A 23601-nucleotide genomic window follows, 5' to 3' on the forward strand; every position below is an offset into this window, starting at 1 on the left:
TGCTTTGGGTTCTGACCCTCTGGTCCTGGTCGCTCTCTCCCCTTTTTTTGATGAATCCTTCTATTTTGGTTTGGAATGCGCGCGGTCTTAACCAAGCTGATCGGCGCAATTCTGTAAGAGATGTCATCCGTTCTACAAATGCACCAATTGTGTGCCTTCAAGAAACTAAGGTCGCTGATTTGTCTCAGCGCCTATTCTTGTCAGTGTTCGGTACTGCTTATGATAAATTTGTTGATCTGCCAGCCATTGGAACCAGGGGGAATTCTGATTGCTTGGAAAAGTGACGTCTGCCATGCTTTATCCTCCAGAGTGGATACGTTCTCAGTTTTGGTTCAGTTTGCAGGAACTCAGGGACGTTTACAGGTGTTTATGGGCCGCAGGCAGATGCTGAGAAGGTGGCGTTCTTGCAGGAACTCAGGGACGTTTGCGCCCTCTGCTCAGGACCGTGGATTATGGCTGGGGATTTTAACCTTATTTACCAAGCTGAGGACAAGAACAACACCAACCTCGATAGGGCAATGATGGGAAGGTTCAGACGGTTTCTCAACGAGGTAGAAGTTAAAGAAATCCCCCTTTTGGGAAGAAAATACACTTGGTCGAACGAACGGTCTTCTCCAACATTGGTCAGGTTGGATCGTGCTTTTTGTTGTGTGAACTGGGACGAGATTTTCCCTGATGCTGTTTTACAGAGCACAGCATCAGTGGTCTCTGATCACTGCCCGTTGGTCCTTGGGATGAAGGTCGCATCCGCGGGTAAGTGGCGTTTTCATTTTGAAAGTTCTGGACAAAGCTTCCGGGTTTTCTTGAGGCGGTTGAGCAGAACTGGAATGCACCTGTGAACTCTTGCGCGGTTGAGCACCTGTTTCTGAAACTGCAGCGTCTAAGTAAAGGTCTTCAGAGGTGGGGGCAACGCAAGGTGGGTAATGTCAAACTCCAACTGGAAATTACAAAAGAGATCCTACACCGTCTTGAGATAGCCAGAGACTGGGATCTGAGCGAGAGAGAAGAAAACTTCAGGAAAAAACTTAAGCTGCATTGCCTTGGGTTGGCCTCTTTCGAGCGCACCATTGCCCGTCTCCGTTACAGGATTTTATACCTCCGTGAAGGGGATGCAAACACTTCTTTTTTCCATCAGCAGGCACGGTTCAGAAAGAAAAAGAATTTCATTGCTAAGCTGCAAGTGGGTGAGCAGATCATTATCGACCAAGAAGGAAAACAAGAGGCTGTGCTGCAGTTCTATGAAAATCTGCTGGGTACAGCAGAGGTTAGAGATCACACAATCGATCTGGAGGCCCTCGGGTTGCAGCGGCATGATCTCTCAGTGCTAGAAGAACCTTTCTCAGAGGAGGAGGTTTGGACTACAGTTAAAAATATGCCGCTAGATCAAGCACCGGGACCGGATGGCTTCACCAGGCGTTTCTACAAAACCTACTGGAATATAATCAAGGATGATATTATGCTAGCACTTTCAGTAATACAGCAAGGTCATGTGGCTCGCTTCAGACTGCTCAACACAGCTTTTATCACCTTGCTCCCTAAGAAACCTGATGCTATCTTGGTCAAGGACTTCCGGCCAATAAGTTTGATTCACAGCCTTGCTAAGCTGGTGACCAAGATCATGGCCAATCGACTTGCTCCCTTGCTGTCCAATCTGGTCTCTCCAAACCAAAGTGCTTTTGTCAGAGGTCGAAGCATCCATGATAATTTTCTTTTTGTTCAGCAGATGGTTAAGGCCTTACACAGCAAGAAAGAGGCTCACATCCTACTCAAGCTGGATATATCCAAAGCCTTTGATTCAGTCTCTTGGTCTTTCCTGATTGAGGTCCTGAAGCACTTGGGGTTCGGCCAGAAGTGGTGCAACCTGCTCTGTTTGATCCTCTCTACCTCGTCCACACAGATTTTGGTCAATGGGGTGCCGGGTGATGTCATTTATCACCATCGTGGTCTTCGGCAAGGGGATCCCCTCTCCCCAATGCTTTTCATCCTAGTAATGGATGTAATGAACTCATTAATCAGATTTGCCATCCAACAACAACTTCTGCAACCCTTAGCAGTTCAGCAGGTTGCACACCGTGCCTCCTTCTATGCTGATGATGCAGTGATCTTCCTTCGCCCCACCAGCAATGATCTCCGAGTCATGAAGTTTCTACTCGATTTATTTGGGCAAGCCTCAGGGCTCCACACCAATCTGTCTAAAAGCTCTGCTTCTCCAATTCACTGCTCCGAGGACCTGCAGCACACGACAATTTTAGCGTGTTCATTATTAAATTTTCCTTGCCAATACCTTGGGCTGCCTCTCACCATCAGGAAACCCAGCAAAGAAGTTTTTCTCCCTCTCATTGACAAAGTGGCAGATCACCTGCCGGGGTGGAAGGCCTCTCTTATGAATAGGGCTGGGCAGCTGGTGTTAACTCGATTAGTCCTGACAGCCACTTCCACTTACACCATGATTGCTTTGGATCTTGCTCGATGGGTAATCAAAGCAATTGACAAAAAACGTAGGGGATTTCTCTGGAAGGGTCAGGAAAAAGCTAATGGTGGTAACTGCCTGGTCTCTTGGGACAAGGTTCAGCGGCCTCTTGAATATGGAGGTCTGGGAATTAATAATCTGGAAGTTTTCGGATGGGCACTACGAATACGGTGGCTCTGGGCACAAAAAACTGATCCCAACAGACCTTGGGCTGGTCTCCCGATTCAAGTGCCGGCAAAAGCTAAAGCTCTTTTTGATATGGCAGTCGATGCAGTGGTCGTCAGCGGTGAATCCATCCTATTTTGGACAGACTGGTGGCTTAATGGGGGGAACACTAGCTGAATTAGCCCCCAATCCATTCAGTGCTGTACCAAAAGGAGTGAGAAAATCAAGGATAGTAGCTCAAGCACTACATAATAGAGGGTGGGTTCGAGACATCAGAGGTGCTTTAACAGTTCAGGTCTTGATGGAGTATCTACAGGTTTGGGATCCTTTGGAAGGGGTAATTCTACAGCAGGGCGTACCTGATCAGTTCCGGTGGAAATTAAGTCAATAGCAGCAAAACAGCTTATGCTGCTTGCTTTGTCGGCTCCATCAGATTTCCACCCTGGAGACGGATCTGGAAGAGCTGGGCTCCTTTGCGCTGCAAGTTCTTCCTCTGGTTAGCCATCAAGCAACAGATTTGGACTGCTGATCGCCTCGCCAAGCGGGGACTGCCTCACCATGCTGCTTGCTCTCTTTGCGACCAGGAACAGGAAACAGCCCAGCATCTCCTTCTCACTTGTGTGTTCACCCGGCAATGCTGGTCGCTAATATTTCAGCACCTGAATTTGGCCATTGCCGGACCTACCACCTCGACGACCAGTTTTTCGGCTTGGTGGAGCACAACTATAAAACATGTGCCTAAAGATCATCGCAAGGGTCTTAACTCCGTCATCATCCTGGTCACGTGGGAGATCTGGAAGCACCGCAACGCTTGTGTGTTCCAGGGTTCTCGAACAAGTGTTCAGTTGCTCCTCCAGACAGTTTTTTTTTCTCGAAAGACGCAGGAGAACTGCGCTTCATTATATTAAGAAGAGAAAGGGAAAGATCCCTGAAAATACAAAGCAACACAAAGACACAGCTCAACACCAAACCCACACCGGAACACACATCTTAGCACTCACACACCCGCCCACAGGAATCCTAAAACAATCGCGCCTGTTGACAAGAATAGAAAGAAAAAACGACCACCAGCGCCCCTCCTTTCATTCCACTAATGTAGAGGCAGTAAGGAAGGAAATTCCTCGAGCCCCCGCCATCGACCATAACTTTCTTTCTTTGCTGGACAGAATAAGAGCCCGAGCCACATCAGGAGCGGCTCCGTCAAAGACACAATTGTTTCGTTGAGTCCATATAGTCCAAGCCCCAAGAATGATAAGAGAGTTGATTCCTTGAAGCACTAGAACACTACAGTCAATGGTGATCCTCTCCCACCAGTCATAAAAGGATGAATCTGAAAGCTGCGGAGAGAGAGCTTGCAGGCCGACCTGTGAGAGGAAGCGATGCCAGAATTCCCTTGCAAAAGAGCAGCCGATAAGGAGATGATTAATTGTCTCTGATTCTTGGTCACACATAGGACATCGATCAGGATGAGGGAGGCCTCTTTTTGCTAGGCGATCCGCAGTCCAACATTTGTTATGGGCAACAAGCCACATAAAGAAAGAGCATTTGGCGGGAGCCCAAGTCTTCCAGATTTTTTCCCAAGGTCTAAAAACAGTTGCCCCCAGGAAGAAACCCTCATAAGCTGTCTTCGCAGAGTATTGCCCATTAGCTGCTCCTCCAGACAGTGTCTAGTGAGTGTGTTCTTTGGTGCATGGCAGGAGCTTCCAAGCTCAAGGAGCTCCTCGATAGGTCGATGCCCCCGGTACCTTAGGTCCTAGGGGAGTGGTCATGGGTTGCTTCTTTTGTAAAAGTTGACTTAATGTGTGAGTTGTATGGAGTACAGGGGTTGTCTAACCCCTGTGTTCCCCCCTTTTTTCCTTCTTAAATGAAATGACGCGCAGTCCTCCTGCGCCGTTCGAGAAAAAAAAATCAACATGAGAGACGGGATGAGGCATCGGTTGGAGTTGCCCTAAGTGCCAATTACTAGGATTTCATTGCATATATCAGGACCCGTCAGTCTGCTAAAGCTCAAATAGCACAAAAAAGGCAGGGAGGGATGGAGATTTTAACTTGGAAAAAGAAAAGAAAGTAGATTTTGTTGGTTTTCAACATGCTGGATTTACTAGTCAACATACACTTGAAAAACTGCATGATAATACAATTGTTAACAGAAGACGCACGCAGTTTTTTTAAATTTGCATGTGCATATGGTTTCTGCATTTCAGAAGCGTTAATTAATTCAATAATCTCATGATAGAATTTTTCAGAAGATTTACATGTTTATTCTCACAACAAAATGATCATAACTAACAAAAAGTAGCCAACTGTAACATGTGGTCCAACTTGGAAAAACTTCTAAGCCATTACCTTTTTAAGAATTAGCAAGCCTAGAATAAGCAACTTACCCTTATTTGACTATATGACTCTTTTATTTTGTTGAGCATTAGCATATCTATAGGCTTGCTCACTGGATCAGTTTGAAAGTTTGGCCATGTGCGATGGCGACGTTGAACCCAAAGCAGGCACCTAGAGATATCCTACAATACAATGAAATTAACAAAGGACACATCATTGAGAAAGAAATAGTGCATAATGAGAGAATGATATACATATATACAACACAAAGAGATAGTGCTTTCAGCATCCAGAAAAGTAATTCATGCAGTTAAAGGGCTACTAAAATGTTAGTACTATTTACCCAAGGAGATGACCACATCATTTTGAAGACTAACAGTAATGCCATCAAGGAATCAATTTATCACTAGCTGGATCAGATTATGAAATCACAAAACTATGTAATAATATGTTAAAATACAATAAGCATTAGTCAGAGTTCATATATATTAGTCTAGAGGGCTATAATAATATAACTTCCCCAAATCCCACCTTGGGTGGGAACTTTAAGCATTGAGTGCACCCCTTTATACTATTATATTTCCTAAATTTATCACTAACTGAAATGAAGAATATTACAGAGAGCATGAAATAACAAGGTATACAAAAACACTAAGGAAATGCCTAGATATACAGGACATGGACCAAACAACATATAAAACAGAATTACAGAACATAAAAGGGCACACATTTAGCTGCATTCATCTAAAACCAAAAATGAGGAGTAGAGAAGTGTTTCTCATTACCTCATAGTGCTAATATTAAGGGTTTGTCTGATATAGTAAAACATTGATCAAACTGAAACAATTCTACATATAACTTGTTTCTAGTGTTCCAATGCTACATTAATCAAGTTCATCCTCCCCATTACAAAACTAAAGAGGGAGATACAAATCAAATAAATTGCAGTTCAAAAATTGTCAGCTATAGAATTGTTACTCATATCTCTGATCGGCTTTTGCAAAATATGTTGAAAACCCTAAAATCTACACTGCATTAACAGTAATTCTATCATGGGCAGTTGGCTGAGCCGTCGCTAGGCCTATTGGGCCCCCATTAGTGTTAGGTTTAGAGATAGAGTTAGATATATTGCTTAAGGGCCAAGCAAGCCTCTCTATATAAAGAGAGGAGATGTATCAATTAGAGGAATCAAGTAAGAATTATTAGGAAAGATCCTCATCTAAATAGGGCCTTGAGATTGGGCGCAGCCACCATCAGCATACCCGATCTCAAGTGTCTGGTTCAGCGTTTGTTTACCATCACAATCCCCAACTTCCCCTAGTTCTGCACGGCTCCCCAATCAGAGCCGTGACAAATTCATTTTGTTAGGACTCTTTACGGAACCACAGCTACTCTTTTCTTATTATACATATTTTTAGCACTTGAGTAACTGCAGAAACAGAACTGCTGCTGAGGGAGCTATCGACAAAGCAGAAATTTCTGCATTCCTAAGTAATATGTTGTGAACAGGATGATGAAATTACAAGATACATCAATACTACAATCACACTGTACCAAATAAAAGGAAGATCCCCATTGCTGACACACAAGTAGAATAGGACTGAATGCACAGCAGTACATTAGATCATGACAACATATGGACAAAATGAGCAAAGTAATGAAAATCTGTTGTGCAGGCAAACATACATCTCCACCATATGGAAGCGCCAATGCTGTGTGGGGCAAAGCTACTCCATCCTGCAAAAATTGGGGAAGATGATGTGTTGATATCTAATTTGTGTTTTCCCGAAAAATGCCATGACACTAAAAATAAGAGCTCCATTCCCTAGCAGTTAATGCAATAATAAAAAAGAAACACATGGGCCATTACCTCTACACAAACTACTTGTGTAACTTGAGCGCCAATGTTGACAACACAAGCTGTAGACAAACCATTTCCAAACGCTGCAGCTAGAGCTTCCTAATAAAACGTAAACATAAAATATGTTGGATGCCATTTTGTGAATCATCAAATACAAAAGCATGGCCAAGTCTCTTGAATTCTGCTAGCACATATATTCTGAGCCCAAAAAAGGCACTAAGCAATCAATTTGTAGTTTACCCAAACAGGAAAATTCAACACCATATGAACCACATTTTAACTCAAATCTAATGCCCAGCCTTTGGGTACAAGTTGCTCAGTCTAATTGTCGACTAGTAAAACTCGTGCGTTCACAAGGATCTGATTTGTAGCTACAAAACATAGAGCAAGTGGCTAGGCTTAATCTAGCTATACATGGGCTCACATATACACCAACACACCCCCCCCCCCCGCAGTCGGAACTACTGGCGCAACAGTGTTTAAGACTGGACAACGAGAAAGTACACACAGGGCAAATACTCCCCGCAGCCACAGCTAGCCACCGGCTACGTTGAGGCTGGAGCGAAACTCCGCGAAAGTCGAGAAGGGAAGACCCTTGGTGAAGATGTCAGCAAACTGGGAGGTGGTCAGGACATGGAGAACCCGAACATCGCCGATAGCGACCCTGTCGCGCACGAAGTGCAAGTCGATCTCCACATGCTTCGTCCGCTGATGCTGGACGGGGTTGGTGGAGAGATACACAGCGCTGACATTGTCGCAGTAGACGAGCGTGCTCTTGGCGAGCGGGCTGTAGAGCTCCGCCAAGAGCTGTCGGAGCCAGGACGCCTCTGCCACGCCATTAGCGACAGCTCGGTACTCAGCGCTGGAGCGGGAGACAACGGGCTGCCGCTTGGATGACCAAGAGACAAGGTTGCCGCCCAGGAAGACGGCGTAGTCGGAAATGGAGCGACGAGTGTCCGGACAGCCAGCCCAGTCAGCGTCGGTGTAGACAACCAGCTCAGCAGCCTCAGCTGTGGGAGAGCGGTACAGAACCAAGCCGAAGCCAACAGTGCCACGGACGTAGCGGAGGAGACGCTTCAGCGCAAGCAAGGTGTGACTCCCGAGGATCATGCATGTGAAGACATACGTGCTGAAGGGCATATGTGAGATCCGGCCGGGTGAAAGTGAGGTACTGCAAGGCACCGGCAAGGCTTCAGTAGGCAGTAGGATCAGCCACGGGATTACCCAGATCAGCAGACAACTTCGCCTGAGTGTCGACAGGAGTGGAGCAGGGCTTGCAATCAGTCATCCCAGCCTGCTCTAGAATGTCGAGTGCATACTGCCGCTGGTGAAGAAACAGGCCAGACGGGCGATGCTCAACAGTAACACCCAAGAAGTGGTGGAGCTGACCAAGATCCTTTATAGCAAACTCCGGCTGCAGAGAGGAGATGACGCGCTGAAGCAACTGCTGACTGGAAGTTGTGAGCACAATGTCATCAACATAAAACAGCAGGTAGGCAGTCTCATCCCCATGGCGATAGATGAACAGAGAAGTGTCAGACTTGACCTCGGTGAATCCCAATGTCAACAAGAACGTGGCGAACCGAGAATACCAAGTCTGAGGAGACTGCTTCAGACCATAGAGAGACTTGTTGAGCCGACAGACTATGTCCGGACGACTAAAGTCCACAAATCCCGCTGGCTAAGAGCAGTAGACTGTATCTGACAGAGTGCCATGGAGAAACGCATTCTTGACATCCAACTGGTGCACAGGCCAAGAGCGAGAGAGTGAAAGCGAGAGGACCGTGCGCACCGTAGCGGGCTTCACCACTGGACTGAAAGTCTCATCATAGTCCACACCAGGCCGTTGGGTGAAACCCCAGAGGACCCAGCGAGCCTTGTAGCGCTCCAATGTGCCATCAGTTCGACGCTTATGCGTCCAAATCCACTTGCCAGTGACCACATTGCAACCAGACGGACGCGGCACGAGGTCCCACGTCTGGTTGGCAAGAAGAGTCGCGTACTCCTCTTCCATCGCGCGACGCCAGTGAGAATCCGCCAAGGCGTCGTGGACAGAGGAGGGTACTGGAGAGACCCGCGGCTCTCCCTCGGTGGCGGAGAGAGTCGTGGCTTGAGACGCCATCCGCCGAGTCACCATGGGATGGATATGCCGAGGATCCCGATAGATGACTGGCGGGTGGTACACCGCCGACTCGACTCGAGAGCGAGTCGGCGGAGGCGGCGGCGGCGATGGCTCCGGAGTAGGCACCGCAGGAGCCTCCGGAGGCGGAGGTGGCGCCGGTGTCGGCGCCGAACGACGCCGATACACCTGCACCGGCTGAACGTACCGCGCAGGTGCATGGGAAGGCACCGGGGCCGCACGTGGCGCAGCAGGAGACACCGGGTCCACGCGATGCGCGACAGCGGGCGCCGGGGCCGCGCTTGGCGCAGCATGGATCACCGGAAGCGGTGCCGGTCTACCGGGAAAACCTGCAGGGAAAGGCCAGACAGGTAAAGGTGGCTGAACCACCAGGTCAGTCGAAAACAAGGACTCCAACTCGGGGTCAGGAGAAGGTGTGGAGGAGGTGGAGTAGGGGAAATCCGACTCGTCAAACACGCGTCGGGAAATGAGGACCCGGCGAGAGGTGAGATCAAAGCATCGGTACCCCTTGTGGTCAGAGGAGTAACCAAGAAACACACAACGAGTCGAGCTGGGCGCCAGCTTGTGAGGAGCAGTGGCGGAGATGTTTGGGTAACATGCATACCCGAAGACCCGAAGGTGGTCGTAGCGAGGAGGGGTACCGAAAGAGCGTGGTATGGAGTAGGAGCTGGAGAAGCAGTGGACGGAAGACGGCTAACCAAGTAGGTGGCGGTCTGGAGGCTCTCAGCCCAGAAGCGCGGGGGCAGAGAGGCCTGGATCAGAAGGGTGCGCATGACGTCGTTCGTCGTGCGAATCATCCGCTCAGCCTTGCCGTTCTGTGGAGAGGTATACGGACAAGACATACACAGCTGAACACCCCGAGACAGGAAGAAGGATCGGGAGGTGGAGTTATCGAACTCACGCCCGTTGTCACACTAGACGGCTTTAATGGTGAGGTCGAACTGAGTGGACACCCAGACAAAGAAGTTGAGGAAGGTGGGGAAGGTCTCAGACTTGACGCGCAAAGGAAAAATCCAAGAGTAATGAGAAAAATCATCAGCCACCACCTGATAGTATTTATAGCTAGAAATGCTGAGTATAGGAGAGGTCCATCGATCACAGTGAACAAGATCAAAGGCATGCACAGCATGCGAAGAAGAAGAAAAAGGAAGTCTAACATGACGATCTAACTGGCACGCATGACAGAGGTGCTCCGCAGGAGCCGTAGTACATGGAACATCGGTACTACGACTGAGCTGAGCCAAAACGTCGCGGCCGATGTGTCCAAGCCGGCGGTGCTAGGTGGTGGAAGACGGCGTCGCGGCAAAAGCAGCAGACGAAGAAGTCGAAGGCGGAGCAGCGGAAGCAGGAATACGAAGGGTGTAAGGGGGCCCCGAGCTGTCACATTGGAGGAGCGGACGCCGGGAAGCCAAATCCTGCATAGTAAGACCAGAAGAGTCAAATTCGATAGAACAAGAATTATCAGCAGTAAACTGGCGAATGGAAAGAAGGTTTTGAACCATCTGAGGAGCAACAAGGACATTAGGAAGACGAAAAGAACCAGGAGCAGAACCCACGACGGTGACAGGAAGACAAGACCCGTCACCAACCATGATGAAAGAAGGACAAGAGGGGTGTGGGGGTCGGACAGAATAGATGATACCGGCATCTGGGGTGGTGTGGAAGGAGGCACCCGAGTCGGCGATCCACTCGGTGCTGACCGGCAGCGTCAGCCCCATGGTGCTAAAGGACTGCGCCAGAGCGGCCTGGTCCCACCCCCAGGCCAGGTCGGCTGCTGGCTTGGCTGAGCGGGCGGGATCCAGGACGGCGCGAACAGGGGAGCAGCACTGGTGAACATGGCCACCGACTGGAGCTGAGGACGAGCCCCCCCAGACCCTGGAATGGCCACATCGAGATACGCCCTGACCATGAGTTGCTGAAGGATGGCCAGGGCGTCCCTCCAGGGGCAGGGGCAGGAGCCGGAGCGCCCCGACGGCCCCTACCGGCACCATAACCCCCAGACGTCCACCCCCCCACCACCACCTCCGGTCTGCCCGGTGGGAGCAGCATCAAGGAGGGAGGTGGCAGTAGCGGCGGAGGACGCCGGCGGAGCAGCAACGAGCGCGGTGGGGGTGGACGAGGACGATCCGGGCGCGAGACCCCTGGTGATCTCGAGAACGAGGTCGTCCGGACCTGCAGGAAGGAGGGGAAGGGCCTCTGGCGGGTGATCCATGTCTTCAGGTGGTCATAGATGCTGCTCAGACCCCGCAGGACATTGAGCACCAAGACCCGATCAGACACCGGACACCCGAGGTCGTGAAGAGCATTAGCCATGCCCTTCATCCTCCTGCCGAACTCACCAACGGAGAGGCCCCCCAACTCGAAGGGGCGGAAGGTGGCGTCGAGCTGGAGAGCGCGAAACTCGGCGTTGCCCCTCGAGCGCCATCCAAGCCTGTCGGGCAGTGCCGCCGTGGGTCCTGACGATGTCCTGAAGATCTAGGGAGATGGTCCCAAAGATCCAGGACATGGCGACGCTGTCGAGGCGCAGCCACACCACGTCCCATGCCTCGATCGGCGTGTCGAGGAGGACGTGGTCGTCGAGCACGTAGCAGCGGAGGGCGAGGAGGACCTGGTCCCGCCAGCGTCTGTAGGAGGACGTGGGGTCGAGGAGGACGGTGACCAATGCCCTGATGTTCTGGACGCCGGCGGCCTGGAGGTGGAGCTGGGCGACCATGGGGTCAGTCGGGTCGTGCCGGGGTCCAGATCTAGAGGGCGGGGCCTGGTGGGAGGAAGAGACAACGTGCACGGGAACGACGGGCTGCTGACCGGAGGAGACACGGAGGTAGTGCTCTGCCTCGGCGACCCAGAGAGCGAGAACATCGGCCGTAGCGTGCTCGCACTCCCAGGCGAGGCAGCCACGCGGACCCGCCCCTGGGCCGCCGAAGCCTCGAACTTGCGGCGAGGGCGGCCGCGGCGAGAGCGGCGTCGGCCTGCTGCCCACGGAGTGCGGCGGCGGCGAGCGGCGCATCCGCGGGGGGCATCCCGAGGCCAGGCCACGCGGGCGTGAGCGCGGACGACGCGGGATGAGCTTCAGGAAGGGCGGCATCGGCAGTGGGCTGCTTGCCCATAGCGACAACGGCGCGGTGGGCCGCAGCGGCGGCGGCAGCCGTGGCAGCGGGATCAGCGGCCGGCGCCTGCAGCAGGGGCCGCAGGGCGGCTGGATCGGCACCTGCAGCAGCTGCAGGGCGGCGGGATCGGCAGCCGCGCCCCTGCGCCCGCGGCCCCCGCGCCCACAGTGGCGGCGGCGGCGCGCTGCAGGGTGCCCGCGACCCCCTGCACCCGTAGCCCCCGCGCCCGCGCCAACAGCTGCGGCGGCAGCGGCGGCGGGAGCGGGCAGGGAGGTGACAAGGGCGGCGGCGGCGGGCCTGGGCCAGGCGGCGGCAGCTACCGGGTGGGCCGCGGCGCCCGCGGCGGCGGTGCCCGTGGCACCCGCGCGTGCGGCACCCGCCCCCATGGCGGCAGCAGCAGCGGCATAGGAAGGTAGAGGAGGGAAAGAGGAGAGGGTAGGGGCCGGCGGCCGGCTAGCCATGGGCCAGCGGCGGCGGCGGCAGGGGAGGCAGGGGAGGTGGGTAGAGAAGGAGAAACCTAAGCTAATGATACCATGTAGGAGAGAATAATTGTGTTTATTCCTCCAAACCCTAGAAAGGTGGGTAATATAGTAGCTATACATGGGCCTCAAGATGGGCCTTTATACATGGGCTCACATATACACCAACACCATGTACTTACATTATTTTGGCAATGGAGTGAACTTCCACTCTAGCACAAATACCAACAGTTATACTGCACTGCTACCAAAGCCTCAGCTTGGCAAATCAACATACCCTATCCAGCATAGTTACTTAATAACTAATAGAAGGATCATAAACATACTAGTGAAGTACCACATGTTGACTGAACTGCTGATTTAGAACATAATCCATTAGGTGAATTAGTGAATGTAATTATTCCGTAGTTCCAGGAAAACAATAATATCAGAAATGAGGAAATTATTACAGCAACATTGGAGTGTAATTACATACAGTAACAAAAGCTATCCCCATCTTGACTGACAGATCCAATTAACTGAATTAACTGGGATACAATCGCAGGGAAAGAAAAAGGACTCTTTATGTGATAAATGCTAGGAGATTGGAGACAAAGACAAACCTGATGTACCACTGCTGTGCTAAACCCCAAATCGTGGAGAACAATAGACATCATCTCTTTTATTTCTGGCATAGTGAGTAAATTAGTATTCTTCACCAGAAAAAGAATTAACAGAATATGCCATATCAAAAATAATTTATACTTTGCAGTACAGGATAGCGCGAAATATAAAACAAAAGGGAAAAGTGAACAGCTGACTGTTACTCAAAACACACAAAAAATCTAATAATAATATGGATAACAGATATATACAAATTTAAAGCATTGGACAAGGACATAAGCTGAATTGATGACTGATGGCCAACAACCAAAGGATCGAGATTCGAAAACCAAACAAGGCATAAGATCGGATACACGATCACGATACAAATAAAATGTGCCACTGGGCAAAGATCATGTCCAAAGAGACAAATCCCAATTAAGCGAACCAGGCAACCACATAGTATGTGAACATGCGCTGTTGGAAATAATCTATTACAGAACCATGCGCTTATCCAAACCATCTTGCTAAGAAACTGAATTCGGTGAATTGACAATTACAATGTCGACTGAAAAAAAAATGCTAGGATGTTAAACTGAAAGAAAATAAATATCACCTTAGCTTCAAAATCAGTCAAATACAAACAGAATGCCCCATGTAACACAATGACACCAAATCAGATGTTGGAAAAGCAATGAGCCCATCCTCCTCACATATAACAATAATGGTGTTGACACTCTAAAATTACCATGTAATCTAGATGTCTACTAAAGTAATTCACTAAGTACTGGCATCACACGAGGCAGTATTATATGGCATGGAAAGTGACATCAGGTCTCACCCAAACCCAAGAAAAAGATCTATTATGAGAAGAAATTTGATAAACCTTTGTATAAAGCATATCATCCTAATGTTCTATTGTATGAAAGGAGAAATACCTCGGTTGTCAAATGTCTCCCCAAGAACAAGAATCGCAGAATATAGACCTCTGTCTCTTGGGTTGATATGCAACTTTTCTGTCAATATCCAGTTCCAAATAGTGCGTAAGTCTTCTAAAACCTGCAACATAATGTTTGACAAAATTAAAATCAGTAGGATGACACATACACAAGAATAACAGGAGATAGCCACATAAGTATGACAACCAATGCAAAAGGATACCATTCTTAGCTTATCTTTTCGCCACCCCTTTTGGGAGCCAGATACCGCCTGTTGCTAGCATCCAGTTCAGGTCTTTTAAAAATGCAAAGTCACTATTTTGCAGCCCAGAGTTCTACTCATTTTATCAAAATGAATTACTTATAAAGCCAAAACACTCCTACTCAAGCATTATAGAACTTACAAGAGAAATCTCAGCAAATAAAATGAAATGAAACTCCATGATCTAGGCTGTGTTGTCAAGTACACTAAGTGAAGCATACTACAGTTGAACTATCTTTAAGAAAAGAAACGTGAATTAATCTGGTTTCCTACCTGATGCAGTGAATAATTATGGGACACATTGAAATGGCCTCTCCTGATAGGACGACTCAAACAGTACGACTCGGATGGAGGGATTTTCAAAGCATCTTCTCCAAATATCACTTCCTTGTACTTGTTCTCTTCAAAGTCATGCCCATTACCATCACCGGATGTGCTTGGCGGAGTATCTTCCTCAGCATCCTTGTGTACTGACCTATCTGGCAAATTTGGAGGGTTCGGCAAAACTATTATAAGGAAACATTGTTATTTAGAGTTTCCTGTTAACTACAGAAGAATTGAACATAACTGGGTAACTGTTGATGGAGAGAATAATTGCTTGGATTCCTCCAACCCTAGAAGGGTGGGTATATATAATACCTATACATGGGCCTCTAGATGAGCCTCTATACACATGGGCTCAATATACTCCAACACCCCCCCGCAGTCTGAACTACCGGCGCAGCGGTGTTCAAGACTGGACAACAAGAAAGCTAACACCCCCCCGCAGTCTGAACTACCGACGCAGCGGTGTTCAAGACTGAACAAGAAGAGAGTACAAATAGAGTACAAAGGGCAAATACCCCCCGCAGCCACAACTAGCCACCGACTACGTTGAGGCTGGATCGAAACTCCGAGAAGGTCGAGGAGGGCAGCCCCTTGGTGAAGATGTCAGCAAACTGGGAGGTAGTCGGGACATGGAGTACCCGAACATCGCCGATTGCGACTCTGTCGCGCACGAAGTGTAGGTCGATCTCCACGTGCTTCGTCCGCTGATGCTGGACGGGGTTGGTGGAGAGATACACGGCGCTGACGTTGTCGCAGTAGACGAGCGTGCTCTTGGCGAGCGGGCTGTGGAGCTCCGCCAAGAGCTGTCGTAGCCAGGACGCCTCCGCCACGCCGTTAGCGACAGCCCGGTACTCCGCCTCGGCATTGGAGCGGGAGACAACCGGCTGCCGCTTGGACGACCAGGAGACCAGGTTGCCGCCCAGGAAGACGGCGTAGCCGGAAGTGGAGCGACGAGTGTCCGGGCAGCCAGCCCAGTCAGCGTCGGTGTAGACCACCAGCTCAGCAGAGGACGAGCGGTGAAGCACCAAGCCGAGGTCCACAATGCCACGGACGTAACGGAGGAGACGCTTCAGCGCAGCCAGATGTGACTCCCAGGGATCATGCATATGGAGACAGACCTGCTGAATAGCGTAGGTGAGATTCGGCCTGGCGAAGGTGAGGTACTGCAAAGCGCCGGCCAGACTCCGGTAGACAGTAGGATGAGCCACCGGATCACCCAGATCAGCAGACAGCTTCGCCTGAGTGTCGACAGGAGTGGAGCAGGGCTTGCAATCAGTCATCCCAGTCCGCTCCAGAATATCAAGGGCGTACTGCCGCTGGTGAAGGAGAAGACCAGACAGGCGAGGCTCAACAGTGACGCCCAAGTGGTGGAGATGACCGAGATCCTTCATAGCGAACTGCTGCAAAGAGGAGATGACACTCTGAAGCAACTGCTGACTGGACGCTGTGAGCACAATGTCATCGACATAGAGCAGCAGATATGCAGCCTCATCCCCACGGCGGTAGACGAAGAGAGACGTGTCGGACTTGGCCTCGGTGAACCCCAATGTCAGCAAGAACGTGGTGAACCGAGAGTACCAAGCTTGAGGAGCCTGCTTCAGTCCATAGAGAGACTTGTTGAGCCGGCAGACCATATCCGGACGACTCGAGTCCACAAATCCCGCTGGCTGAGAGCAGTAGACAGTCTCTGAGAGAGTGCCGTGAAGAAACGCATTCTTCACGTCCAGCTGGTGCACAGGCCAGGAACGCAAGAGCGCAAGTGAGAAGACTGCGCACCGTAGCGGGCTTCACGACTGGGCTGAAGGTCTCATCATAGTTCACACCAGGCCGCTGAGTGAACCCCCAGAGAACCCAGCGAGCCTTGTAGCGCTCCAGTGTGCCATCAGTCCGACGCTTGTGCGTCCAGATCTACTTGCCAGTCACCACATTGCAACCAGACGGACGCGGCACGAGGTCCCACGTTTGGTTGGCGAGAAGAGCCGCGTACTCTTCCATCGCGCGACGCCAGTGAGGATCCGCCAAGACGTCGCGGACAGAGCAGGGTACCGGAGAGACCCGCGGCTCTCCCTCGGTGGCGGAGAGAGTCGCGGCCTGAGACGCCATCCGCCGAGTCACCATGGGATGGATATGCCGAGGATCCTGATGGATGACTGGCGGGTGGTACACCTCCGGCTCGGCTCGAGAGGGAGCCGGAGGAGGCGGCGGCGGCGACGGATCCGTTGTCGGCGTCGCAGGAGCCTCCGGAGCAGGAGGCGGCGCCGGTGTCGATGCCGAACGACGCCGGTACACCTGCACCGGCTCAGCGTACCGCTGCGGCGCCGAGCGATGCCGGTACACCTGCACCGGCTGAGCGTACCGCGCAGGTGCAGGGGAAGGCACCGGGGCCGCGCGTGGCGCAACGGGAGACACCAGGTCCGCGCGTGGTGCGACCGCGGGCACCGGGGCCGCGCTCGGCGCAGCAGGGATCACCGGAAGCTGTGCCGGTGTGCCTGGAAAACCTGCAGGAAAAGGACAGACAGATAATGGTGGCTGAATCACCGGGTCAGTCGAAAACAAAGACTCCAGCTCGGGGTCAGGAGAAGGTGTGGAGGAGGTGGAGTAGGGGAAATCCGACTCGTCAAAGACGACGTGTCGGGAGATCAGAACGCGGCGAGAGGTGAAGTCAAAGCATCGGTACCCCTTATGGTCAGGAGAGTACCCGAGGAACACAACGAGTCCGGGAGGGGTGCCTCGTCCTCAGCTCCAACCAGCGGCCATGTTCACTGGTGCTGCTCCACTCTTCGCGCCGTCTTAGACCCCGCCCGCTCAGCCCAGCCAGCAGCCGACCTGGCCTGGGGGGTGGGACCAGGCCGCTCTGGCGCAGTCCTTCAGCGCCATGGGACTGACGCCGCCGGCCAGCACCGAGTGGATCGCCGACTCGGGTGCCTCGTTCCACACTACTCCTAATGCTGGTATCCTCTCTTCTGTCCGACCCTCACACCCCTCTTGTCCTTCTTCTATCATGGTTGGTGATGGGTCTTGCCTTCTTGTCACCGCCGTGGGTTCTGCTCCTCGTCTTCCTAATGTTCTTATTGCTCTTCAAATGGTTCACAACCTTCTTTCTATTCGCCAGTTTACTGCTGACAACTCCTGTTCTATCGAATTTGACTCCTCTGGTCTTACTGTGAAGGATTCGGCTTCCCGGGGTCCGCTCCTCCGATGTGACAGCCCGGGGCCCCTTTACACTCTTCGGCTTTCTGCTTCCGCTGTCCCGCCTTCGGCTTCTTCATCTACTGCTTTTGCTGTGACGTCTTCTTCCACCACCTGGCATCGCCGGCTTGGTCACCCCGGCCGCGACGTTTTGGCTCAGCTCAGCCGTAGTACCGATGTTTCATGTACTAGGGCTCCTGCTGAGCACCTCTGTCATGCGTGCCAGTTAGGTCGAAATGCTGAGCACCTCGGCGCCGCAGCGGTACGCTGAGCGGCCCTCGGCGACCCGGAGAGCAAGGGCGTCGGCCGTGACGCGCTCACGCTTCCAGGCGAGGGCTGCCACGCGGACCCGCTCCTGGGCCGCCGAAGCCTCCGACTTGGCGGCGAGGTGGGCCGCGGCGAGAGTAGCGTCGGCCTGCTGCCCGCGGAGGGCGGCGGCGGCGAGCGGCGCATCCGCGGGAGACATCCCGAGGCCAGACCATGCGGGATCGGCAACGGCGGTGTCGACGGCCCGCTTGCCCGCAGCTACTGCGGCGCGGTGGGCCGCAGAGGCGGCCGCGGCAGTCGGGTCGACGACCTACGGCTGCAGGGGGCCCACCGCTGCCCCTGCACCCCCGGCGCCCACGGCCCTGCCTGCAACGGCAGTAGAGGCCGGATCGGGCTGCAGCAGGGGGTGGGGCGGCACCTGGAGTGGCTGCAGAGGGCCCACGGCCGCGGTTTCCGTGCCCCCGGCGCCCGCAACCCTGCCTGCAGCGGCAGCAGAGGCCGGATCGGGAGGGGGCGGCGCCTGGAGCGGCTGCAGGGGGCCCGCGGCCGCGGTCCCCGCGCCTCCGGTGCCCGCAGCCCCAGCGCCTGCCCCTGCAGCGGCCACGGCGGCGCAGTCGAGCACGGGGTCAAGCAGGGCTAGGGCGGCGGCGGGTCGAGGCGCCCGGATCTGGGGCCAGGCGGCCGGCACGACCCACGCGCCCGGCGCAGGGCCGGCGGCGGCAGCTGCAGCAGAGGAGGAGGGGAGGGGAGGGAAAGAGGGGGGAGGCGCCGGCGGTCGGCGGCCGGCCATAGCGGCCTGGGCGTCCGGCGGCGGTGGCTGGCAGGGGAGGGAGGAGAGAGGAGAGAGAGGCTAACTCTAGGCTAATGATACCATGATGGAGAGAATAATTGCTTGGATTCCTCCAACCCTAGAAGGGTGGGTATATATAATACCTATACATGGGCCTCTAGATGGGCCTCTATACACATGGGCTCAATATACTCCAACAACTGTTACGACAAATATCAGCAGGTACTAAATTATCTCCAGCTGTTTCATATGGGTAAGATCACTACTAACCAGGCAGGTATTTAAACAGAAGTCATAACAAGCGATCAAAATGTCAAAAAATATAACCATATCAAGTAAAACTGATGTCCAACTTCCAAAATGTAAACAAATATATAAGGGCGGTACCCTAAACACAAAATATGCGGTTCAACTTCTGTTAACAACAGCAACTCTGGAATGAATAAGGAATTACTTCAATGCATGAAAAGTAATGATCAGAAAGTACCAATTGATGTGGATGGCTTGATACTTGTCTCTGTCACATTTGTCCAGGTGAATTTACTATCATCCCTACTTTGCTGTGAGGAAAAGCCATCAACACGTCCCATCTAAAGAGGTCAACATAACCACATCAATCAAAACAAAACTGAATCTTGTGGTGCCAAACTATCTAATATATCTGCATTGCAAACATCAATTAGTCTTAAATATTTGAAGCTGCATTCAGGAGAGCTGAAAAGCTGCTGAGTCACTTACAAAACCATGATTGGAAAATAACAGCAAGTTCCACAATTGGATATAATTTAGAACTAACTCTACACCTTCCGGAGAGCTGAAAAGCTGCTGAGACATTCAAGGACATTTTAGAACCTTCATGTCCAACTGCATGATATGATGCTAATATACTGCCTTATAATGCTTTGTTCAACACTTCCATCGTAAGAACATATTTTAACATCTAACAATGTCATTCAATATCATTCAATGATAGCTATAAGGACATTAGTGAAAAAGTTCAGTTAATTTATGTGCTTGCTTGTAGACATTATATTTCATAAACAAGGAGATTCATTATATGGCACAGATAACACCAGATTGCACAATTGGACACAAAATAAGTGGTGGCCAATTTCTGAGGGTATGGCACTTCGGGCCCACGAAGGATAGGATGGTAAACAGCAAGCCACAAACAGGAGGAAATAATAATGGGATGGAATGACAACCTAAAAACAATGGCATAAAAGGAATTGAGCAATTGTTTAGTGGAAGACTGTGCAGGGTGTCTCTATATAAATAAATTAGCTTAGTGTACAAGTCCTGATTCCTATCTAGCTATTGTTCAGCTTATTAGCAACTTAGAACCTTATAAGCCAAAATGCACAAACAAGCAACTCCCGCTGGGCTCAGTTGCACTGTAAGGGACTGGCCATATCATTATGACATGAGCTGATGAGCCTACAAACCCAGTTTAAGACTTGTTTGGATAAACTCTTTCCCTCCCAATCCATGTGGATTGGAGTAGAAAATGAACTAATTTCCACCTCAATCCCTCTCAATGCATATGGATTGCCGGGGAGTATCATACATCCAAATGAGGTCTTAACAGGATATTAGGTCCAAGGTGTCTTACTCCCTATCCTTACAGTCTTTGGTGCAAATGGGTATCCTTTTTTTATCCGATCGTGGTGTGTGTGTTGTTGTGGTGGTGGTGGTGTAAAAGCTGAAGCATGAGTAACATGGCATAAGGTAAAGGCATGTGGTCACAATACACAATACCTTCGGAGGAAGGGGTTGGTTCAGTGAAGGCATTTCTTCATCCAAAAATGGTATTTTCATCAGTGCTGCAATCTGCAAGAGTAACAACTCATTAGCTACGGAGCCAAACATAGTCCAATCCAAAAGGAAAATGACTGGAATCTTTTCTTTTACAATATCATATGCACTCTCGCGCTCGGCATTCTGTGATGAAGAAACACGGCAATTGAGCATCTGCAAACAAGCATAACTCTTGTTCAATAAAGATATATTGAAGTTAGAGTTACAATGCAAGTATGCAACAAACACTATAGAAAGGCCTCCCTCTTATTTGCTATTACCTGATCCCGAACAGAGAACTTTGGCTCTTTGCCCTCCTGTGGATTGATGCGTCGCGCAATACAGTGTGGTATATTGAATGGCACATCCTGACTAGCAAACCCCATGCGCACGTTTGCAGATCCTACAAAAGATGTGCAGTTGCTTAAATGACTAGCAACCATGAATTACATTCATGTAGGAAAAACAAGTAATGCACTTCTCACTGTCAGCACGGTAGGTTATAAATCATGCAATGCACTTCTATTAACTTCATTACTGCACTTAAGCAATCGATTCAACCAAGCAAAGGACAAAACATGGCTGAGATTCCCATTTTGAATTATCAAAATTAACCAGAGGTTCAGAATTTCCGAGCACATTGGACCCCATAAGGCGTGAATCATGAATAGAGCGACGAAGAAGCAAACCGCTTCAGGGGGGAAATAGTCTGAGAAAAGTAGTGATGATTTTACACGTGCGAGCACTAGGGTTTTGGCTGGGGCGCACCTGGGTTGATGACTACGAGGTTAGATCCGCGCTCGGCCATAAGCTGCGACGGCACCACCGTCTTGAGGTAGTCCTGCGCGACGGGGCGGCACAGAATCAAACGTCAGTCGCCACTAGCTAGGGTCATGGTTCGGCTAGGCGCTGATTAGGCGGCGATTACACGCGATTACGCGCTAGTCGAAGCCCATCGCCTCGCCTAGGGGGGTAGGCGGGCATCTGGGCGGTGGAGGTGGCATGCGAGGCTTGGAGGAGGTCGTCTATGGTGGAGGCGGCAGCGAGGAGGCCGTCGGTGGAGAGATTTGCGCGAGAGATGCGGGGGAGGGAGAGAGATCTGCCAGAGAGAGAGACATGCAGGGGAGGGAGAGAGATCTGTGAGAGAGAGATGCGGGGGAGGGAGAGGAACTAGCGGCGGCGGGCGCTGTGCGGATGACGGGATGAGAGAGACATGCAGGAGAGGCACGGCTGTTGGCACATGTGGAGATGTGGCTGAGAGAGGGATGCAGGAGAGCTCTGTACGTGGAGAGTTGGGCCGTTAATGGGCCTTCTCCTCTTTATCCCTATTTTTAGACCACTCATCTCTTATTTTTTTCTTTTATTTTAACTATTTATGCATGTATTATTCATCGCCTAGAAAAACGCCTAGGACCGCCTAGGCGCGATTAATCCCGCCTAGGCGCTAGGCAGTGGGTCACCGCCTAGAATCCGACTAGCGCCTAGCTGAACCATGGCTAGGGTTTCTCGGGGGTTTATGGGGGCAGGAGGGACAAGCCAGATTCAGCGCGGAGGAGGATAAGCAAGCGAGGGGGACCAATAGAGCTTACCATCCCGCCGCCGGCGTCCGCGGCGGAGCGGGGCGCCGGGGTTGGAGGCGAATGCTCTGCTCCTCTTCCACTAGGAGCGGGTTCGCTCGCCCGCTTTTTAGGTTTGGTTTGTTTTGTTTCCCCCAGCTACGAGGGGAACCGTGAGGTGAGTTTGTGTGCTCCCCATCCGCTGGTCTTCGGCATGCGCATGTCTCATTACTGCCACCACTTATAAAAAAAACAATGAAAAAAACTCGAATTACTTTACTTTTTTTGCGAGGAGAATTACTTTACATTCGAGTATCGATAAAGTTCTAATAACCTCTAAACTATTTGTTAATTTATACCCCTAAACTATGTCATTTAATCAACATTTTAAGAAAGGTTTAAGTATAACTTTTTTAGATGATAGTGGACATCATAACATATTTTTGAAAAATATATTAAGAAAATTTGATGAAAATTTAATATTAAGTTAATCTTTATGATGCAAAATTATAAGAATAAAATACGGAAAATTAATAATATATTTTTACATACGTTGTGATGCACAATAAAACCTTACAATACTAAATTAAGATTTCACTTGTGTGTAGAAAAATAAAAAAATACAAATTATATTAGGAGGTTAATTGAACTCAAATGTTATAGTTTAGGGGGTTAAATTGGACTAAGGAATAGTTAATAAGGTTATCAGGATTTTGACAGCATTTGAGGTGAGTAATTTGATTTTTTTCCAAACAAAAAAAACTCAAAATCTTTACTACACCTTTGTATGTTTAAGTAATACTTAGTATAACTTTTTTAATTATTATGTATGTACTAACAACAAATTTAGCAACGATTATTGCTACAACTTATATTGTACAAACTAGTCAAACTTAATCTTCAGCCGTGGCGGAGCGGACCCGATAAAATCAACCAAATTCAATGCAAATCATTGTTGCCGGCAGTTTAGACACCCTAGCTTTCTTGTGAATAAGACCACAACCAAAAGCTGGGCTGGCTTCGCCCCTGATCTTCGGCATGGAAGACAGTAAACAAAATACGCTTTATATCTTCAACTTTCGCCATGTAACTATGCGAGCTATTTGGAAGCAAAGGAAATGTTCAGACGATTCTTTGAGGAAAGTTATAAATGAATATGCCTTGAGGAGCATAATTTTTTTAGTTTTGTTCTAAAGCATGAAAAATGAAAACCAAACCGTACTCATTGATATCATATGAAACTTTGACGAGAGAGATCTATGAAGTCTGTTCTATAAGTCAAAACTCAAAACTATTCTAAAGGATCCTCTATAATCATCAAGAATCACAAGATCTAT

The 23601-nt window shown here is 50.4% G+C and overlaps 1 protein-coding gene across 7 annotated transcripts in view; it reads right to left on the reverse strand.

Annotated features, from left to right (window-relative positions):
• LOC120639682 (actin-related protein 9-like) overlaps positions 1-22470 on the reverse strand; it is a 42266-nt gene extending 19796 nt beyond the window's left edge. For 2 of the 7 annotated variants that reach the window (XM_039915552.1, XM_039915553.1), the window contains exons 1-13: positions 22298-22470; positions 21477-21549; positions 20990-21111; positions 20823-20882; positions 20670-20741; positions 19399-19501; positions 14612-14844; positions 14300-14347; positions 14077-14197; positions 13159-13223; positions 6840-6929; positions 6656-6706; positions 5020-5151 (exon numbers count right to left, since the gene is read on the reverse strand). In XM_039915552.1, the coding sequence (XP_039771486.1) occupies positions 5020-5151; positions 6656-6706; positions 6840-6929; positions 13159-13223; positions 14077-14197; positions 14300-14347; positions 14612-14844; positions 19399-19501; positions 20670-20741; positions 20823-20882; positions 20990-21111; positions 21477-21549; positions 22298-22300 (1173 nt within the window). In that variant the 5' untranslated portion in view covers positions 22301-22470. The remainder of the gene's footprint in view (positions 1-5019; positions 5152-6655; positions 6707-6839; positions 6930-13158; positions 13224-14076; positions 14198-14299; positions 14348-14611; positions 14845-19398; positions 19502-20669; positions 20742-20822; positions 20883-20989; positions 21112-21476; positions 21550-22297) is intronic. The other 5 variants (XM_039915554.1, XM_039915557.1, XM_039915556.1 and 2 more) reach the window with 5 other exon arrangements.
• Positions 22471-23601: the final 1131 nt, after the last annotated feature.

The sequence above is a fragment of the Panicum virgatum genome, chromosome 7K (assembly GCF_016808335.1).
Source record: "Panicum virgatum strain AP13 chromosome 7K, P.virgatum_v5, whole genome shotgun sequence".
In the NCBI taxonomy this organism is placed as follows: domain Eukaryota; kingdom Viridiplantae; phylum Streptophyta; class Magnoliopsida; order Poales; family Poaceae; genus Panicum; species Panicum virgatum.